General features: G+C 41.2%; 1 protein-coding gene and 1 long non-coding RNA gene across 2 annotated transcripts in view; one reads left to right on the forward strand and one right to left on the reverse strand.

The window, feature by feature from the left end:
- The first annotated feature begins 4,551 nt into the window (after nucleotides 1-4,551).
- On the forward strand, nucleotides 4,552-9,575 carry LOC137763950 (uncharacterized). Its single transcript, XR_011073874.1, has 3 exons — nucleotides 4,552-5,229; nucleotides 5,602-5,701; nucleotides 6,588-9,575. It is a non-coding gene; the product is annotated as an uncharacterized lncRNA (long non-coding RNA).
- The window catches only part of MARCHF1 (membrane associated ring-CH-type finger 1), a 472,347-nt gene continuing 464,323 nt past the window's right edge, over nucleotides 6,975-14,998 (reverse strand). The window contains exon 8 of the mRNA XM_068542410.1: nucleotides 6,975-7,273. Within this exon, the coding sequence (XP_068398511.1) occupies nucleotides 6,975-7,273 (299 nt within the window). The remainder of the gene's footprint in view (nucleotides 7,274-14,998) is intronic.

Consider the following 14,998-nt stretch of genomic DNA (forward strand, 5'->3'; position numbering starts at 1 on the left):
GGCTTTGTAAGTAATCTGTGCAAAAGCATGGTTTTATGGTTGTATAATAAGTTCCTGTCTCTTTAGTCATTGGAAAATTTCCTTCTCCTTTTTTGGGGGGAGGGGATTCATTTTTAGTTTCAAAATGGCCATAAAAAGTGAGCCATAAATTACAGGGAAGAGAATAAAACCCGTTTTGTCTGGTCTGACATTTAAAAAACATTACTGTTAGGTAAATAACTTGTGAAAATAGCAGATCATTCTCCCCCTCAAACATTTGTCCCTGGTTTTGCCTGCGCTTCCAAAGCAAGAAGTATAACAAGCTATACTGCTTGGAACCAGAACGGATGAATATTTGTTGAACGAATGACTTTAGGATGGTCGTTGTCCCGTGGCTCCTGCCTGGACCACGCTAGCCGAAGAGATCGTTTGTCTTTAGACGAGCGCTCTCAGACGGCCCTTCAGCCTCTGTCTTTGGAGCGTGTTCTTTCTTCAGTGACACTTACCCGGCCCCTTTTCGGTGAGTGTTAACACCTTTGTAAGGTGGCTTCTTCAGTCCATGGCCGTGGAACAGAGTAACACCTCGTTGGCACGTCTGTGTCAACTAGTGGCTGGCAAATAGTAAAACGGAATGGCAGATAGCATTGTAAATATTTTAGATGTTGCCGGCCAAACGCAATTTCTGTTGCATATTCTTTTGTGTATGTGTGTGTGTTTTACCGCCCTTTAAAAATGTAAAACCCATTGTGGCCATACCCAAATAGGCTGCAGGCTGGATTTGGCCTGCTTGCCACAGTTTGCCAACCCCTGGTCTACATCAGCCAGCTGAACCCCATGGACTTGGGCTAATGATACGTTTCCAAGCTCAGACCCGGTAACTGGTATCTGCAGTCTCTGTTCCTAATATCTGGCCACTTCTTGCCTTGCAGACATAGATCTCTCTTTGGGACTCTGTTCACCTCAAGTAGCCTTTTCTACTCTTGCAATGCTTATGCTTCAGGGCAGGAGGTTGAATAGGTGTCCTCTTCGGTATGTTTATTTGATGGGGTATAATTTTATTTCTGACCACTTTTATTTTTTAAAGAAGTTTTGGGTTCACATCGAAGTCAAGAGGCAGGGAAAGAGATCTCCCGTCTACCGCCTTGCCCCACATGCATAGCGTCCCTGCCAGCCTGCCCCTCCCTGACTGACGTCCCCCGCCAGACGGTACCTTCGTTACAGCTGATGAACTTGCATTGACATCCAGCACATTTGGAATGAAATTCACATGCCGTACCATGGCCAGAGAGGCCTGAGATGATCTCATTCCTGACGGCCTCTCCAACCTCAGCTTGTTTCCACGTGCCCTTGGCTGGCTTCATTTCAGACACGCTGGCCTTCTGTCCTTTCCCAGGGTGGGACGGAACTCTGCCGGCACCCTGATGACTTTGCGTGCGTCCACCGAGGCCAGGCTTGGTCGCAGCTAACCTGAGCCTTAGGAGAATGCTGTGTGGTCTTCTCGGAAGAGGAGGACATAGGACGCTTGTGAGGAAGTACCCCAGGGCGCTCCACATTCGCCTCCCTGTCTTCCGGGGAGGACAAGTGCGGCGGGTGGTCATCGCCTCCCGGGTTCTGAGGAAGCGTGAGACTTTCCTGCCTCAGTCTCGGGCGTAGCTGCAGGCTGCACAATTGCTTAGCTGCATCATGGAATTGGCTTCTCAGCAACGGCGTCCTGCCCCGGATATTGTGTTATCCCCTCCTCTGGCCCCTTTGTTTTCTGTGCCTTCACTTGGGACGAGACCCCTGGGGAGCTGGCACCTCTGTTCATCTTTGTTTTGCCATCTCTGTAAGTGATGAACTTACTCTAACAAGGGCTTGTTTCCCTACTGGCTGAATCTTGCTGGGCATTTCTTGTTCAGGACTTTGCTGCCTATCTTGCCGTTTCCCTGAGTTAAAGCATCCACCCCACCCTTGCTGCCCTTGGTACCCGTCACAGCTCCCAGTTTTAGATCACTAGCTGAACACACAGTGACAATGATCTGTGATCTAGGTGTGTTGTAATTTGGGAGGTGTGAGAAGACTACACGTGTGGGTACCCAATTTGGGCAGAAGAATGAGCTCGTACAATTAGTCTAATAGGCCGGCAGGCACCCTGGCCAGGTAGTCTGTTGACCCGCCGGATTCAGGCTTAGAAGTTGGGGCTTTGGAGGGGGACATTTTCTTCACTGATCACCAGACCTCCTCTTAGGTTAGAAATAGATTCCAAAGTCTTTCTCTTAGTATTTATCATCTCTGGGTAGAAAAATGCTGTCATATTTTTTTGTATATCCAAGCCTTATTCATGAGAAAATCCTTTCTCTAGATTACGTAGTGACTTTTCTTAAAGTTTTTTTTTCTTCTTTAAAACAGGGTTTGAAAGTCTGTATAGATTATTTGCATTGGTTTTCCCTTGTTAATGCACCTGTTTAATCCTTCCTAAAATGTCACGGGTTGATCAACCGATGTTGGCCTTAAAATACGTTCAGACCCTGCTTAAAAACCCAGACCATTATAAAATCTTAAGAACTCGGGCTTCCCTTGTGGCGCAGTGGTTAGGAATCCGCCTGCCAATGCAGGGGACACGGGTTGGATCCCTGGCCCGGGAGGATCCCACACGCCACAGAGCAACTAAGCCCATGAGCTACAACTACTGAAGCCCGTGCGCCTGGAGCCCATGCTCTGCAACAAGAGAATCCACCGCAATGAGAAGCCTGCGCGCTGCAACGGAGAGTAGACCCCACTCGCTGCAACTAGAGAAAGCCCGTGTGCAGCAACGAAGACCCAACGCAGCCAAAAATAAAGCAAGTAAATTTATATATTAAAAAAAAAATCTTAAGGCTGTTTGAATGTTGCAGATACAAATCTGCAGAAATCCAGGTAAGTTAGGCAAAAAAATATAGAAACCACAACAAAGGTCTGGATCACTTGTTTAATAATACAAAGTCTTTCTTTCACAGGTAATTATTTTCTTTTCCTTAATTTGTCTTAGTACACATTATTCACAAAACAGTAAATTGTTAATGCAAGAGAATTAGGTAAAACCAAAACAGTACAAATGCTCAATCCCCAAAATTGCACACAGTTAAAATAATTTTTCCTCGTTTGTTTTAATGCAGTTTCAAATGGGCTTTCTTCAGATGTGGAGGAAACACTGCAGCCCAAAATAACAGTACTTCCTTTCAACTGTATTCGTAGGTAAAATAGCACCTTTGGGCTGACTTAAGGAAAGAAAACTAATTTTCATCTTTCTTAATTAAAGTGTGAGTCCTACACAATTACCGTATGACAACTACAATAATGATAAGTTTTAAGAGCTCTACTTTGTTCCAAAATATTCATTGGCATGGCAAGGAAAGGTAAATTGTGTCAGGCAGATGCAAAAATCTTCCTCCCCACCTCACCTCCATGACAATTAGAGTATCTTAGTGATGTCATTGCTCTAATGAGCTAGTCTTCCAGCCAAAATAAATAGATGTTTTAGGGACCTTTTGCAAAACAAGATAAGTGTGACTATGTGGCCATCTCTCTGGAACTATAATCACATGTAACAGCAGCTCGGAGTGAGAATAAATAGATGTTTTAGGGACCTTTGGCAAAACAAGATAAATGTAACTATGTGGCCATCTCTGGGACTGTAATCACATGTAACAAGCTCGGAGTGAGATTTAATCCTAGGGCATTTTGAAAGACTCCTTCAGAGTATATACCTGTCTTCCTTTTATTTCTCCATTGCTTTATGTCCCAAGTCGATGGGAACATTTTTGTTTTGCTTTTTTACATTTTGTTTGTACTTAAGTTTAATTGCCCTTTGGGCTTCACTTTAAAAAAAATACTGGATTTCATATCATCTTTACAATTTAATCTTTGATCTTACACAATTAGAGTGACAATTCTTTAAAAAATCAACAGCATAAATATACGTTTTCTGGTATTGATAATACCACAGATTCATGATGATAAAAAGCCAAGGTTTTAGCAGAACTATAAGTAAGTTTATTCTTCAATTTCAGTTCTTTGTTTCAATTGCATTTTATTTCTTACATAAGCAGGTGAGCATGCTTCAAAAAATTGCCATTCCGGAGAGCAGTTTTTCTTTTTGAAGGGTATATCCAGTCCACAAAAGTGTTGTCACAAAGCCAAACCCGGTCATTGAAAGGACAAATGTACCGTTGCCACACAGAACATAAAGAAAAGAATCAACATTAGGTTTTAAATGCACATAGTTACTTCAGATGGTTTGAACTATCAACAGCCATTACGGGAAAACTTCTAAAGATTTAAATTCGGGAGTTCAGTGTTTAAAAAAGAATAGCAGAATAATGTTGACTTTTAATGTGTTAGGGAGCTATATTATTTTCTCATTTCAAGAAAGTCAAAGCCTATTCAAGTTCATTTTGAGAATTTACGTATGGTTTTAAAACACCATGTCATTTTTTATCATTAATACAGCAATGCTTATATTTACTTTTCATACTAGAATTTCTTAGTGTTCAGTATGCCCCTTAATAAATTATTATTTATTAAGCCAATCGTCTTCCACTGTGAAATTATGCACTTACCTATATTGCTAAAGTTCGGACAGAATTTAAATGGTATTGTATGGTATAATTCAGGTAAATAATCCTTTTCCTTACAGAGCAAACAAAAGAGAAATCAACATTTCTTTGTTTGCTGGTGGCTAGATTTTGTTCCCTCAGGAATATTTGTAAACAATTGTTGCCATTGCTGAACCTCAGGAGAAATGGATTAGTAAAATGCTTAGGAAAATTATCAGAAAAAAATGAATCACGTTTAATCCCTTGGGTGAGGTGCCATGATTAAATCACCTAAAGCTTCATTATCCATGAGTGTATTTATCTTAAACCTTGAAAATGGAAATTTAAGGAGTTAATACAAAGTCCAGGTTGTTTAAGCTTCCTATATTTTTAATTACACCACTATGTCTTTATTTGTGCAGAAATTTTGGTCCAGTTTAGTTGCCTCAACTTAGTTTTTCCTGTGCCTTCATTCCGCGCTCCTACAGCAAGTTTTAAGAAAGATGGGTTTTAAACCTTTTGTTTCCTGCCTGACTGAATACCTTGACGTTTTTCTCACGTATATACAGGAACAAACACATGCCACACACACACGAAGTTGATACTGTTGACCTTTGCTCTATTTCTAGGAACTGGGACTATCTGGACTCAGTGTCAGCCACTACTCGTATCGTGTCAACCTTCTCCTCAGTAAAAGGTGATTTATTTCTCTTTTCTTTCCCTACGGTAACCTGTGAGGAAAAAGCCCACTGACCATTACAAAGTGCATCAGTGTGATACCCAGATTTGTGCAGTGCGATACCCATGCTTTGGTTCTATGGCCATCACGGTTGCCTTTTCACAATAATAAATACGACAGCTAGCAAAAATAAATCACCTCGTTCTATGTAAGACATCTCCCTTTGACAGGCCACTATATTTATAATCATTAATCTAGCTCACTGCTATGTCATTCACACTTCAGTTTTACATGAATATGCAAAGAATACAATAATCAGCTGAACTGTCAAACCTAAACAATTCAATTTATTACTTATCACAGAATCTGTTGAATATTTTTGCGTTCCAGCTGAGCAAGGGAAATACTGTCTGTCAGCTTTTTAAAATACAGTCTAAATGCTTGGTCATAACTACTCATCTGTCAAGTTTGACACCTCATAAAAAAAAAGGTACGTTTCACTTAACAAAGAAAGATATTAAATTTTTATTTTCCCTATTATAAGTGCTTCATAGTAGCAAACAAGTTAATTTCAGAACTTACCGCTGGCAGATTGCTTTATAGTTTTGTTTTTTCACCCTTTAGAGAAATGGTAACTTCATCTAACTATTAACCAAGATATTTAATTTGATTAATTTACTGCTTTGTAAAATAGTATTTGTGATACTTTGAATAAAAGAATGAATTAAGCTGCTGTTTTGAAAGATTCAATTGTTAAATGAAGCAGAGGCTTTGTCTCTAATTTTAGGGCTGCACTAGCCAATAAGTTTAATTCAAATTGAGCTATGCTGTAAACATTATGGATTTTGAAAACTTGGTTCATAAAAAAAGATGTAAAATAACTCAATACTTTTTTTTATATTGATGACGTTGAAATGATAACTTGGGTATATAGTGTTAAATAAAATATATTATCAAAATTCATTTCACCTATTTATTTTTACTTTTTCTAATGGGGCTACTAGAAAATTTAAATTTGCATATGTGGCCTTCATTTGTGGCTCACATTATATTTCTGCTGGACAACACTGTTTTAGAGGGTCCAGGTGGAGCATACAAGGCTCCTGTGGGTATTTAACAGAGCTAATTAAACCCCAAAATCTCTGAAAATCATGATTTAAACATAATTCCAAGTATCAATATCTTCAAATGTGTACTGCATCTATTTTAAAAACATGCATCTGTCAAAACAACTGGACTCCACTATAGCCATAAAAACCTGTTAGCTGGCGAAGTATGAATATCAAAATATGCATCTTCTGAGTTTGCTTCTGATGTGCCTTAGGGATAATGCAGACAATTTCAAGCTTAAAACCAAATGTGTTTGTCATTTCCAGATGAGAGAGTTAACATTACGAGGCCCTAGAAGAAAGACACGTTGCCATTCAAGTCCGTATTCTTGACCTTGCCCTGTTACTGGGAAGACTCATGGGTCTGTCCAGTTAGTCTCTCCTCGTTGCCTGAAAGCATCCCTTGCTCCAGCGGCCCTGGTCTCAGAAATCATTCTCCAGCCAACGTTGCACATTTTCTCTTCACACTGGAGACTGCTTCATGGGCTCTGACCATCTGGTGTTTCTTCTCCTTTCCTTTTTGAGCAAAGTGAGGACAAGTGAGTCAGAAAGAGGAGAGACGATAAAGAGGGTGACTAACTCAGGATCACGTCTGTCACTTGTAGTGGCTGAGGGCCAGGCGATCCTCCAGTGACACGCTCCCGGCCGGCCCCATCACACGGGTATGACTTCGGGGGGGCCGCCCTCCGAAGGTGGCGGTGCGTTGGTCCCCGTTTGTAAGGCAGGCACTGCCCCGGCGTCCTTGGCGTCAGTGTTCACCGTGCAGGAGCAGTTCTTCTCCAGCCTCTTGGCCATGTCGGGGCAGTTCTGCACAAAGATCACGCGGTTGTAGGCCTTCAGCCTGCGCCACAGCTGAACGTAGACCTTGCACTGTACGTACATGAAGACCAGACCTCCCGTGAAGCCGATGGCCACCACAACCAGTTTTGTCCAAAATGGCCATTCAAGGACACCTTTGAAATAAAAGAGAGAACATTACCACCAAGTCTTTATTGATGGATTTGGTGATGATTTTTTTTCCTATGGTTCCTTCAAAGGATCATGCCAGCCTGTTAATATTTCATAGATCAGGAATATATTCTTAACAACTAGTAAGAATTATAACCTGATTGCTTAATTGCTTTAAATATTCTCCAGGTATTGCCAAAACTGTACATGAAGAAATTCTCTCCCCTACCGCTGTAATGATGTCTCTCATCTCTCTTAGCCATCAGGAACCTACTGTGATCATCAGATACTACATCAGATACTTACTTCGACATTTATTCTTTACAGGTAAATCTTTAAGGAAGGATAGCTCACATACTGAGTGAAAGAATCAGACTTTAGGATCCTCTTAAGGTAACGTAATAGGTACATGCGTGGGATTGTACCCATGGGTCCCCTCCCCACCCTCATTACCTTTAAAATTAAAAAAAAAGAAAGAAAAGCTGCCACATCTCAGAATTCCTGAGTACAGACGTGCGTAAGGTTTAGGATTTTAGTCACTCGTTTTATCGATCTTATATTTTGTTACTGAGAACCATCTCTTTCTTAGACATCAATCAATATTTTCTCTTAATTTCCATCACCATAACTAGAAACGGACTTTCTTTCACAAAGAGTTTTTAAAACTATGTATGTCACGAGCGTTTCTGTAACTACAACAGTATTTTTAGGCCACACATAATTATAAATGTTAAACATATGATGGTCAAGAGACCAGCTCTTGCCAACATGAGGATGGTGTGGAGGACGTGATAGCTGCCTTCATTCCTGTGAGAGGCTGTCAAGTACAAGAGAAGGGGGGGTTGGAAACCACACTTTAGGGAAGTCGGGTTTTCCTTACTTATAAAACAGCGAAGAGAGTCATAAGAAACATCCTGTCTGCATTTTGTAAGAGTGCCATTTATGAATACTTTATGCTTCTGGAAGCAAAATGGACCCCTGCCCCGTTTGCGTCACACGTTGAAGGGCTTGCCTTGCTCCTTCCTCCTGTCTCTGCAGGGAGAGCAGGCCTGACTCACTGAGCTGGGGGGCCAGCAGCTCACAGCTGGGGGTGGCTGTGTGCCCCGGGCCGCTGAGCAGTGTCTGGACACGGTGATCTTCACACCTGGTGCGGGGCGGGGGCTGCTGACTCAGCAAGTCCTGTGATGCTGCTTTGCCAGCATCCCGCAACGCGTAGGACAGCAAGGAGTTACCTAGTCCAGAGTGCCAAGAGTGCTGAGGTTGAGAAGCCCTGTTGCAGAAGATGATCACTTAAGTTCCTTTATTTATTTAGAAACTTGCAGGGAAGACTCAGTATACAAATAAGACACCTTGGGCTTCTTCTCCAAATTTAGAAGGATTTTTGCTCTCAGCTGTTCCATTGAGCAGTAGTGTCTCCTTGTTTAGAAGGATGTTAACCACAGACAAGCTGAAGCGTGCTTTGTCTCCCATTTTTAGGGAAATCCCCATGGATTACATCTCATTTTCCCCTCTGATTCCTAAATCACACTACCACCTGTGCCCTGGAAGTGCCTGGAGATTGCCTCCTTCCAAGCCTTTGCCCATGCTATTTCTTCTCTCAGAATTTTGCTTCTCTATTTCTGCATGTCTACCTGTCCCACAAAACCTGGCTCGGAAATAATTTCCAGCTGGGAATAAACGTTCTCACTCTTCCAGTTTCATGTTATTTCTTACACTTGTGGCATGAGTCGCCCTCTGACATAAGTTGTTCTCTGCTGTGCCATAATCTTGACAGTGCAGGATCTACGTCTGGTTGGTCTTTCTTTGTTTTCCACCCTGCCTTGCTCAGTGGACATTTTAGGGATGAATGAAAGCTTTTAAAGTTCTAACTTTGATATATGCCTTTCTCTGTCTGACTTACTTCACTCAGTATGACAACCTCTAGGTCCATCCATGTTGCTGCAAATGGCATTATTTAATTCTTTTTTATGGCTAATATTCTATTGTATATATGTACCACATCTTCTTTATCCATTCCTCTGTTGACTGACAGACATTTACGTTGCTTCCATGTCTTGGCTATTGTAAATAGTGCTGCTATGAACACTATTGGGGTGCTGTGTCTTTTCGAATTACGGTTTTCTCTGGATATATGCCCAGTAGTGGGATTGCTGGATCATACGGTAGTTATATATTTAGTTTTTTAAGGATCCTCCATACTGTTCTCCATAATGGTTGTAACAATTTACATTCCCACCAACAACAGTGCAAGAGGGTTCCATTTCTCCACACCCTCGCCAGCATTTATTGTTTGTAGACTTTTTGATGATGGCCAGTCTGACTGGTGTGAGGTGATACCTCAGTGTAGTTTTTTTCTTTTTTTTTTTAATAAATTTATTTATTTATTTATATTTATTTTTGGCCGTGTTGGGTCTTCGTTTCTGTGCGGGGGCTTCCTCCAGTTGCGGAGAGCGGGGGCCACTCTTCATCGCGGTGCGCGGGCCTCTCACCGTCGCGGCCTCTCTTGTTGCGGAGCACAGGCTCCAGACGCGCAGGCTCAGTAGTTGTGGCTCACGGGCTCTAGAGCGCAGGCTCAGTATTTGTGGCTCACGGGCCTAGTCGCTCCGCGGCATGTGGGATCTTCCCAGACCAGAGCTCGAACCCGTGTCCCCTGCATTGGCAGGCAGACTCTTAACCACTGCGCCACCAGGGAAGCCCCTCAGTGTAGTTTTGATTTGCATTTCTCAACTAATTAGTGATGTTGAGCATCTTTTCACGTGCTTTTTGGCCATCTGTATTGCTTATATGTGGAATCTAAAAAAATGGTACAAATGAACTTATTTACAAAACAGAAATAGAGTCACAGATGTAGAAAACAAACATGATTACCAAGGGGGGAAGGGGGGGAGGGATAAATTGGGAGATTGGGATTGACATACACACACTACTATATAAAAAATAGATAATTATTAAGAACCTACTGTATAGCACAGGGAACTCTAGTCAATACTCTGTAATGACCTATATGGAAAAGACTCTAAAGAGTGGATATATGTATAACTGATTCACTTTGCGGTACAGCAGAAACTAAAGCATCACTGTAAAAAAAGCTCTAACTCTGATTGCTGTGCCTCAATCTTTTCAAAATAACCAGAAGTGACAGCTTTTCTTCACTTGTTAGTGAAGCTCCGCTTTGTTGGACAAGCTGAAGAAGACTCCATCCTTGCCCCACCTCTCCTTCCAGAAACAGTGACCAGAACCCATGATATACCTGAGAATACGGGCCAGGAGTAACCAGCTGCCATTTTCTCCATCAATTCTCAGAGACTCTGACCCCTGCACTTCCTTTCACAAGGTGTCTCTGAATCGATTTCCTCTGCTCAAGTCATTCCTCCTTTATACGTTCCTGGGGAGTCAAAGCTCCGGCGATTTCCCTAGACAAAGTTTGCAGAGTACTCCACACCCCACATCCAAAAGCCATTTGGGTGCAAACCCATTGTCCAGATGACCATCGTCTTTCAGAGACAGGCTGAGCTTTCTCTTTGCCTTTCACTAAGTGGGCAGGATTTTTGTTTTCTTTAGAAATTATTGAGCAGTTATAAGATTTTACCTTGGAAAACTCACTAAGGACGTCATGAGAGGAGATGCCAAAATGGGGCTAAATGGATTTTTCAAGATTGTTTTCATTTGCGTCCTTTTATAAAGTTTTATTTTTTAATTTTTTAATTTTTTTTGGCTGCGTTGGGTCTTCCTTGCTACTCACCAGCTTTCTCTAGTTGTGGCGAACAGAGGCTACTCTTTTTGCAGTGCGTGGCTTGTCACTGCGGAGCTTGGGCTCTAGGCGTGTGGGCTTCAGTAGTTGTGGCATGTGAGCTCAGTAGTTGTGGCTCGCAGGCTCTAGAGTGCAGTCTCAGTAGTTGTGGCGCACGGGCTTAGTTGCTCTGCGGCATGTGGGATCTTCCCGGACCAGTGATCAAACCCGTGTCCCCTGCACTGGCTGGCAGGCGGATTCTTAACCACTGCGCCACCAGGGAAGTCCCGTGCTTCCTTTTATTGAGACTTAGCACATTGTCTTCATAGTCAATTATGTTGGACTAGTCAGTTCTGTGCTGTCTTCCGTGAAGAAGAAAGAAGGTACACAATAAGGAAGGGTTGAGGTGAAGAAGGGATGCACAGGGACGTGTTCCTTGTGGACCCCTTGTGTAACCCAAGGAATTCTTTGAAGCTGGAGCCTGAACTCGAAAATGCCAAGAGCACAAAGTTGACCCCACTTGCCAGTTCAGAAGATGAATTTCGAAGATCCATCTTCAGACAATTCAATCATCTGTTTTTTTTTCTCTGAAGCCCAAGGGTCTATCTCTACTTCTGCCTTTCTGCTTGGGATCTTTCTGCAAGGGTTTCTGGAGGTGCAGGAGTCAACTCTCTGCCCATCCCTACCTCCTAAGCACTGATGGGAGACGATGCTTGGGAATTCTTGGGCAAGAATTGGAGGAGCAGATATTTTGTCAATCATCATTTTCTAAGGAAATGGGAATCTTCTCTTGCTCATAATAGATGCATTTTAACTGATTCACTTTTCATATTGTCATGTCAATCCCACAAAAATGGGCAATAAATTCTCAAACCGTCTCAATATACAGTTGTTAAAAGTCTTCTTCCAGGCCTCTTTTCTAATAATTGCATATGTGTGATGTGGTCCTTGAGGGCTGCAACAATATCCGTGCCATCCCAAAACAATGGACCTGCTAATAGGCTTCCCAGGAAAGGCTTAAGATGGTCTGTAGATTTGTCCTGTGATACGGTATTGAAGACTTCGCAAATTATAGAGTTACGTGAATCAAATGCTACGTTCCATCTTCCTGAAAGTGCAGTGCTACCAGAAACACAGAAATCAGTACACAATTTGTAAAGAAGTGTAAAGGGTGAGTGAAAGCACTTTAGACAAATAAAAGCACAGAGACCGTTCAGCTCATCCTAGGCTCTGCATCTAGGCAAGATTTTTCTAGCAAGCCAGAGAGGGAAATGAGGAAGTCCAAGTAAAATTAACTGTATTTATAGAAATTGAATGTAAACATGATAAAAGAGTAAGGTAAACATGATGAAAGAGTAAAACCTGTAACTTTTTTGCATAAAAAATCGCCCAGATCTTCCTCAACACATCCTCCGTTGAGGTTGCGTCAGGAGACAGGGATTGGGGTGAAGGGCATTTCCCCTCAGGAACCTGAGACTAGAGTTTGTTAATCCACAGGACCACTGCCACTGACTGTGTCTTTCATTTCCTTTATAGTCACTATTTTCTCACTTTCACTCTCAGAAGGTCCCCCTTTCCTGGCTAAGAAATACCCCAATCTCAAATAATTCAGACTTGTATTCAATTCCTTTGCAGATCAAACCTTACAAAGATTTCCCTTATTATGGTTAATGGCTTCTGAAGGGCTGTTTTTTTCAAGAATGAAGGGATTTTGCATAGGGAAATAGCCCCGTTTCACATATTTGTAATCTTTTCCTTAACTAGTTTTTTTTTTTTAAAACATCTTTATTGGAGTATAACTGCTTTACAATGCTGTGTTAGTTTCTGCTTTTTAACAAAGTGAATCAGTTATACATATACATATATCCCCATATCTCCTCCCTCTTGCATCTGCCTCCCACCCTCCCTATCCCACCCCTCTAGGTGGTCACAAAGCACCGAGCTGATCTCCCTGTGCTATGTGGCTGCTTCCGACTAGCTATCTGTCTTACATTTGGTAGTGTATATATGTCCATGCCACTCTCTCACTTCGTCCCAGCTTACCCTTCCCCCTCCCCGTGTCCTCAAGTCCATTCTCTATGTCTGCGTCTTTATTCCTGTCCTGCCCCTAGGTTCTTCAGAACCATTTTATTTATTTATTTATTTATTTATTTATTTATTTATTTATTTATTTATTTATTTATTTTCGATTCCATATATATATGTGTCAGCATACATTGTTTTTCTCTTTCTGACTTACTTCACTCTGCATGACAGATTCTAGATCCATACATCTCACTACAAATAACTCAATTTCATTTCTTTTTATGGCTGAGTAATATTCCATTGTATATATGTGCCACATCTTCATTACCCATTCATCTGTCGATGGACACTTAGGTTGCTTCCATGTCCTGGCTATTGTAAATAGAGCTGCAATGAACATTGTGGTACATGACTTTTTGAATTATGGTTTTCTCAGGGTATGTGCCCAGTAGTGGGATTGCTGGGTCATATGGTAGTTCTATTTTTAGTTTTTTAAGGAACCTCCATACTGTTCTCCATAGTGGCTGTATCAATTTACATTCCCACCAAAAGCACAAGAGGGTTCCCTTTTCTCCACACCCTCTCCAGCATTTATTGCTTGTAGATTTTTTGATGATGGCCATTCTGACTGGTGTGAGGTGATACCTCACTGTGGTTTTGATTTCCATTTCTCTAATGATCAGTGATGTTGAGCATTCTTTCATGTGTTTGTTGGCAATCTGTATATCTCCTTCGGAGAAATTTCTATTTAGGTCTCCTGCCCAATTTTGGATTGGGTTGTATGTTTTATTGATATTGAGCTGAATGAGCTGCTTGTAAATTTTGAAGATTAATCTTTTGTTAGTTGCTTCATTTGCAAATGTTTTCTCCCATTCTGAGGGCTGTCTTTTCGTCTTGTTTACGGTTTCCTTTACTGTGCAAAAGCTTTTAAGTTTGATCAGGTCTCATTTGTTTATTTTTGTTTCATTTCCATTTGTTAGGAGGTGGGTCAAAAAGGATCTTGCTGTGATTTATGTCATAGAGTGTTCTGCCTAGGTTTTCCTCTAAGAGTTTTATACTGTCTGGCCTTATATTTAGGTCTTTAATCCATTTTGAGTTTATTTTTGTGAATGGAGTTAGGGAGTGTTCTAATTTCATTCTTTCACATGTAGCTCTCCAGTTTTCCCAGCACCACTTATTGGAGGCTGTATTTTCTGCACTGTATATTCTTGACTCCTTTATCAAAGATAAGGTGACCATATGTGCGTGGGTTTATCTCTGGGCTTTCTATCCTGTTCCATTGATCTACATTTCTGTTTTTGTGCCAGTACCATACTGTCTTAATTAACTGTAGCTTTGTAGTACAGTCTGAAGTCAGGGCGCCTGATTCCTCCAGCTCCATATTTCTTTCTCAAGATTGCTTTGGCTATTCGGGGTCTTTTGTGTTTCCATAAAAATTGTGAACTTTTTTGTTCTAGTTCTGTGAAAAATGTCATTGGTAGGTTGGTAGGGATTGCATTGAATCTGTAGATTGCTCTGGGTAGTATAGTCATTTTCACAATGTTGATTCTTCCAATCCAAGAACATGGTATATCTCTCCATCTATTTGTATCATCTTTAATTTCATTCATCAGTGTCTTGTAGTTTTCTGCATATAGGGTTTTTTTCTCCTTAGGTAGGTTTATTCCTAGGTATTTTATTCTTTTTGTTGCAATGGTAAATGGGAGTGATTCCTTAATTTCTCTTTCAGATTTTTCATCATTAGTGTATAGGAATGCAAGAGATTTCTGTGCATTAAATTTTGTATCCTGCTACAGTAGTTGATTAGCTCTAGTAGTTTCATTCATTGATTAGCTCTAGTAGTTTTCACTGATTAGCTCTAGTAGTTTTCTGGTAGCATCTTTAGGATTCTCTATGTCTAGTATCATGTCATCTGCAAACAGTGACAGCTTTACTTCTTCTTTTCTGACTTGGACTCCTTTTATTTCTTTCTCTT

This window comes from Eschrichtius robustus, chromosome 4, assembly GCF_028021215.1.
Source record: "Eschrichtius robustus isolate mEscRob2 chromosome 4, mEscRob2.pri, whole genome shotgun sequence".
NCBI classification, from domain to species: Eukaryota; Metazoa; Chordata; class Mammalia; order Artiodactyla; family Eschrichtiidae; genus Eschrichtius; species Eschrichtius robustus.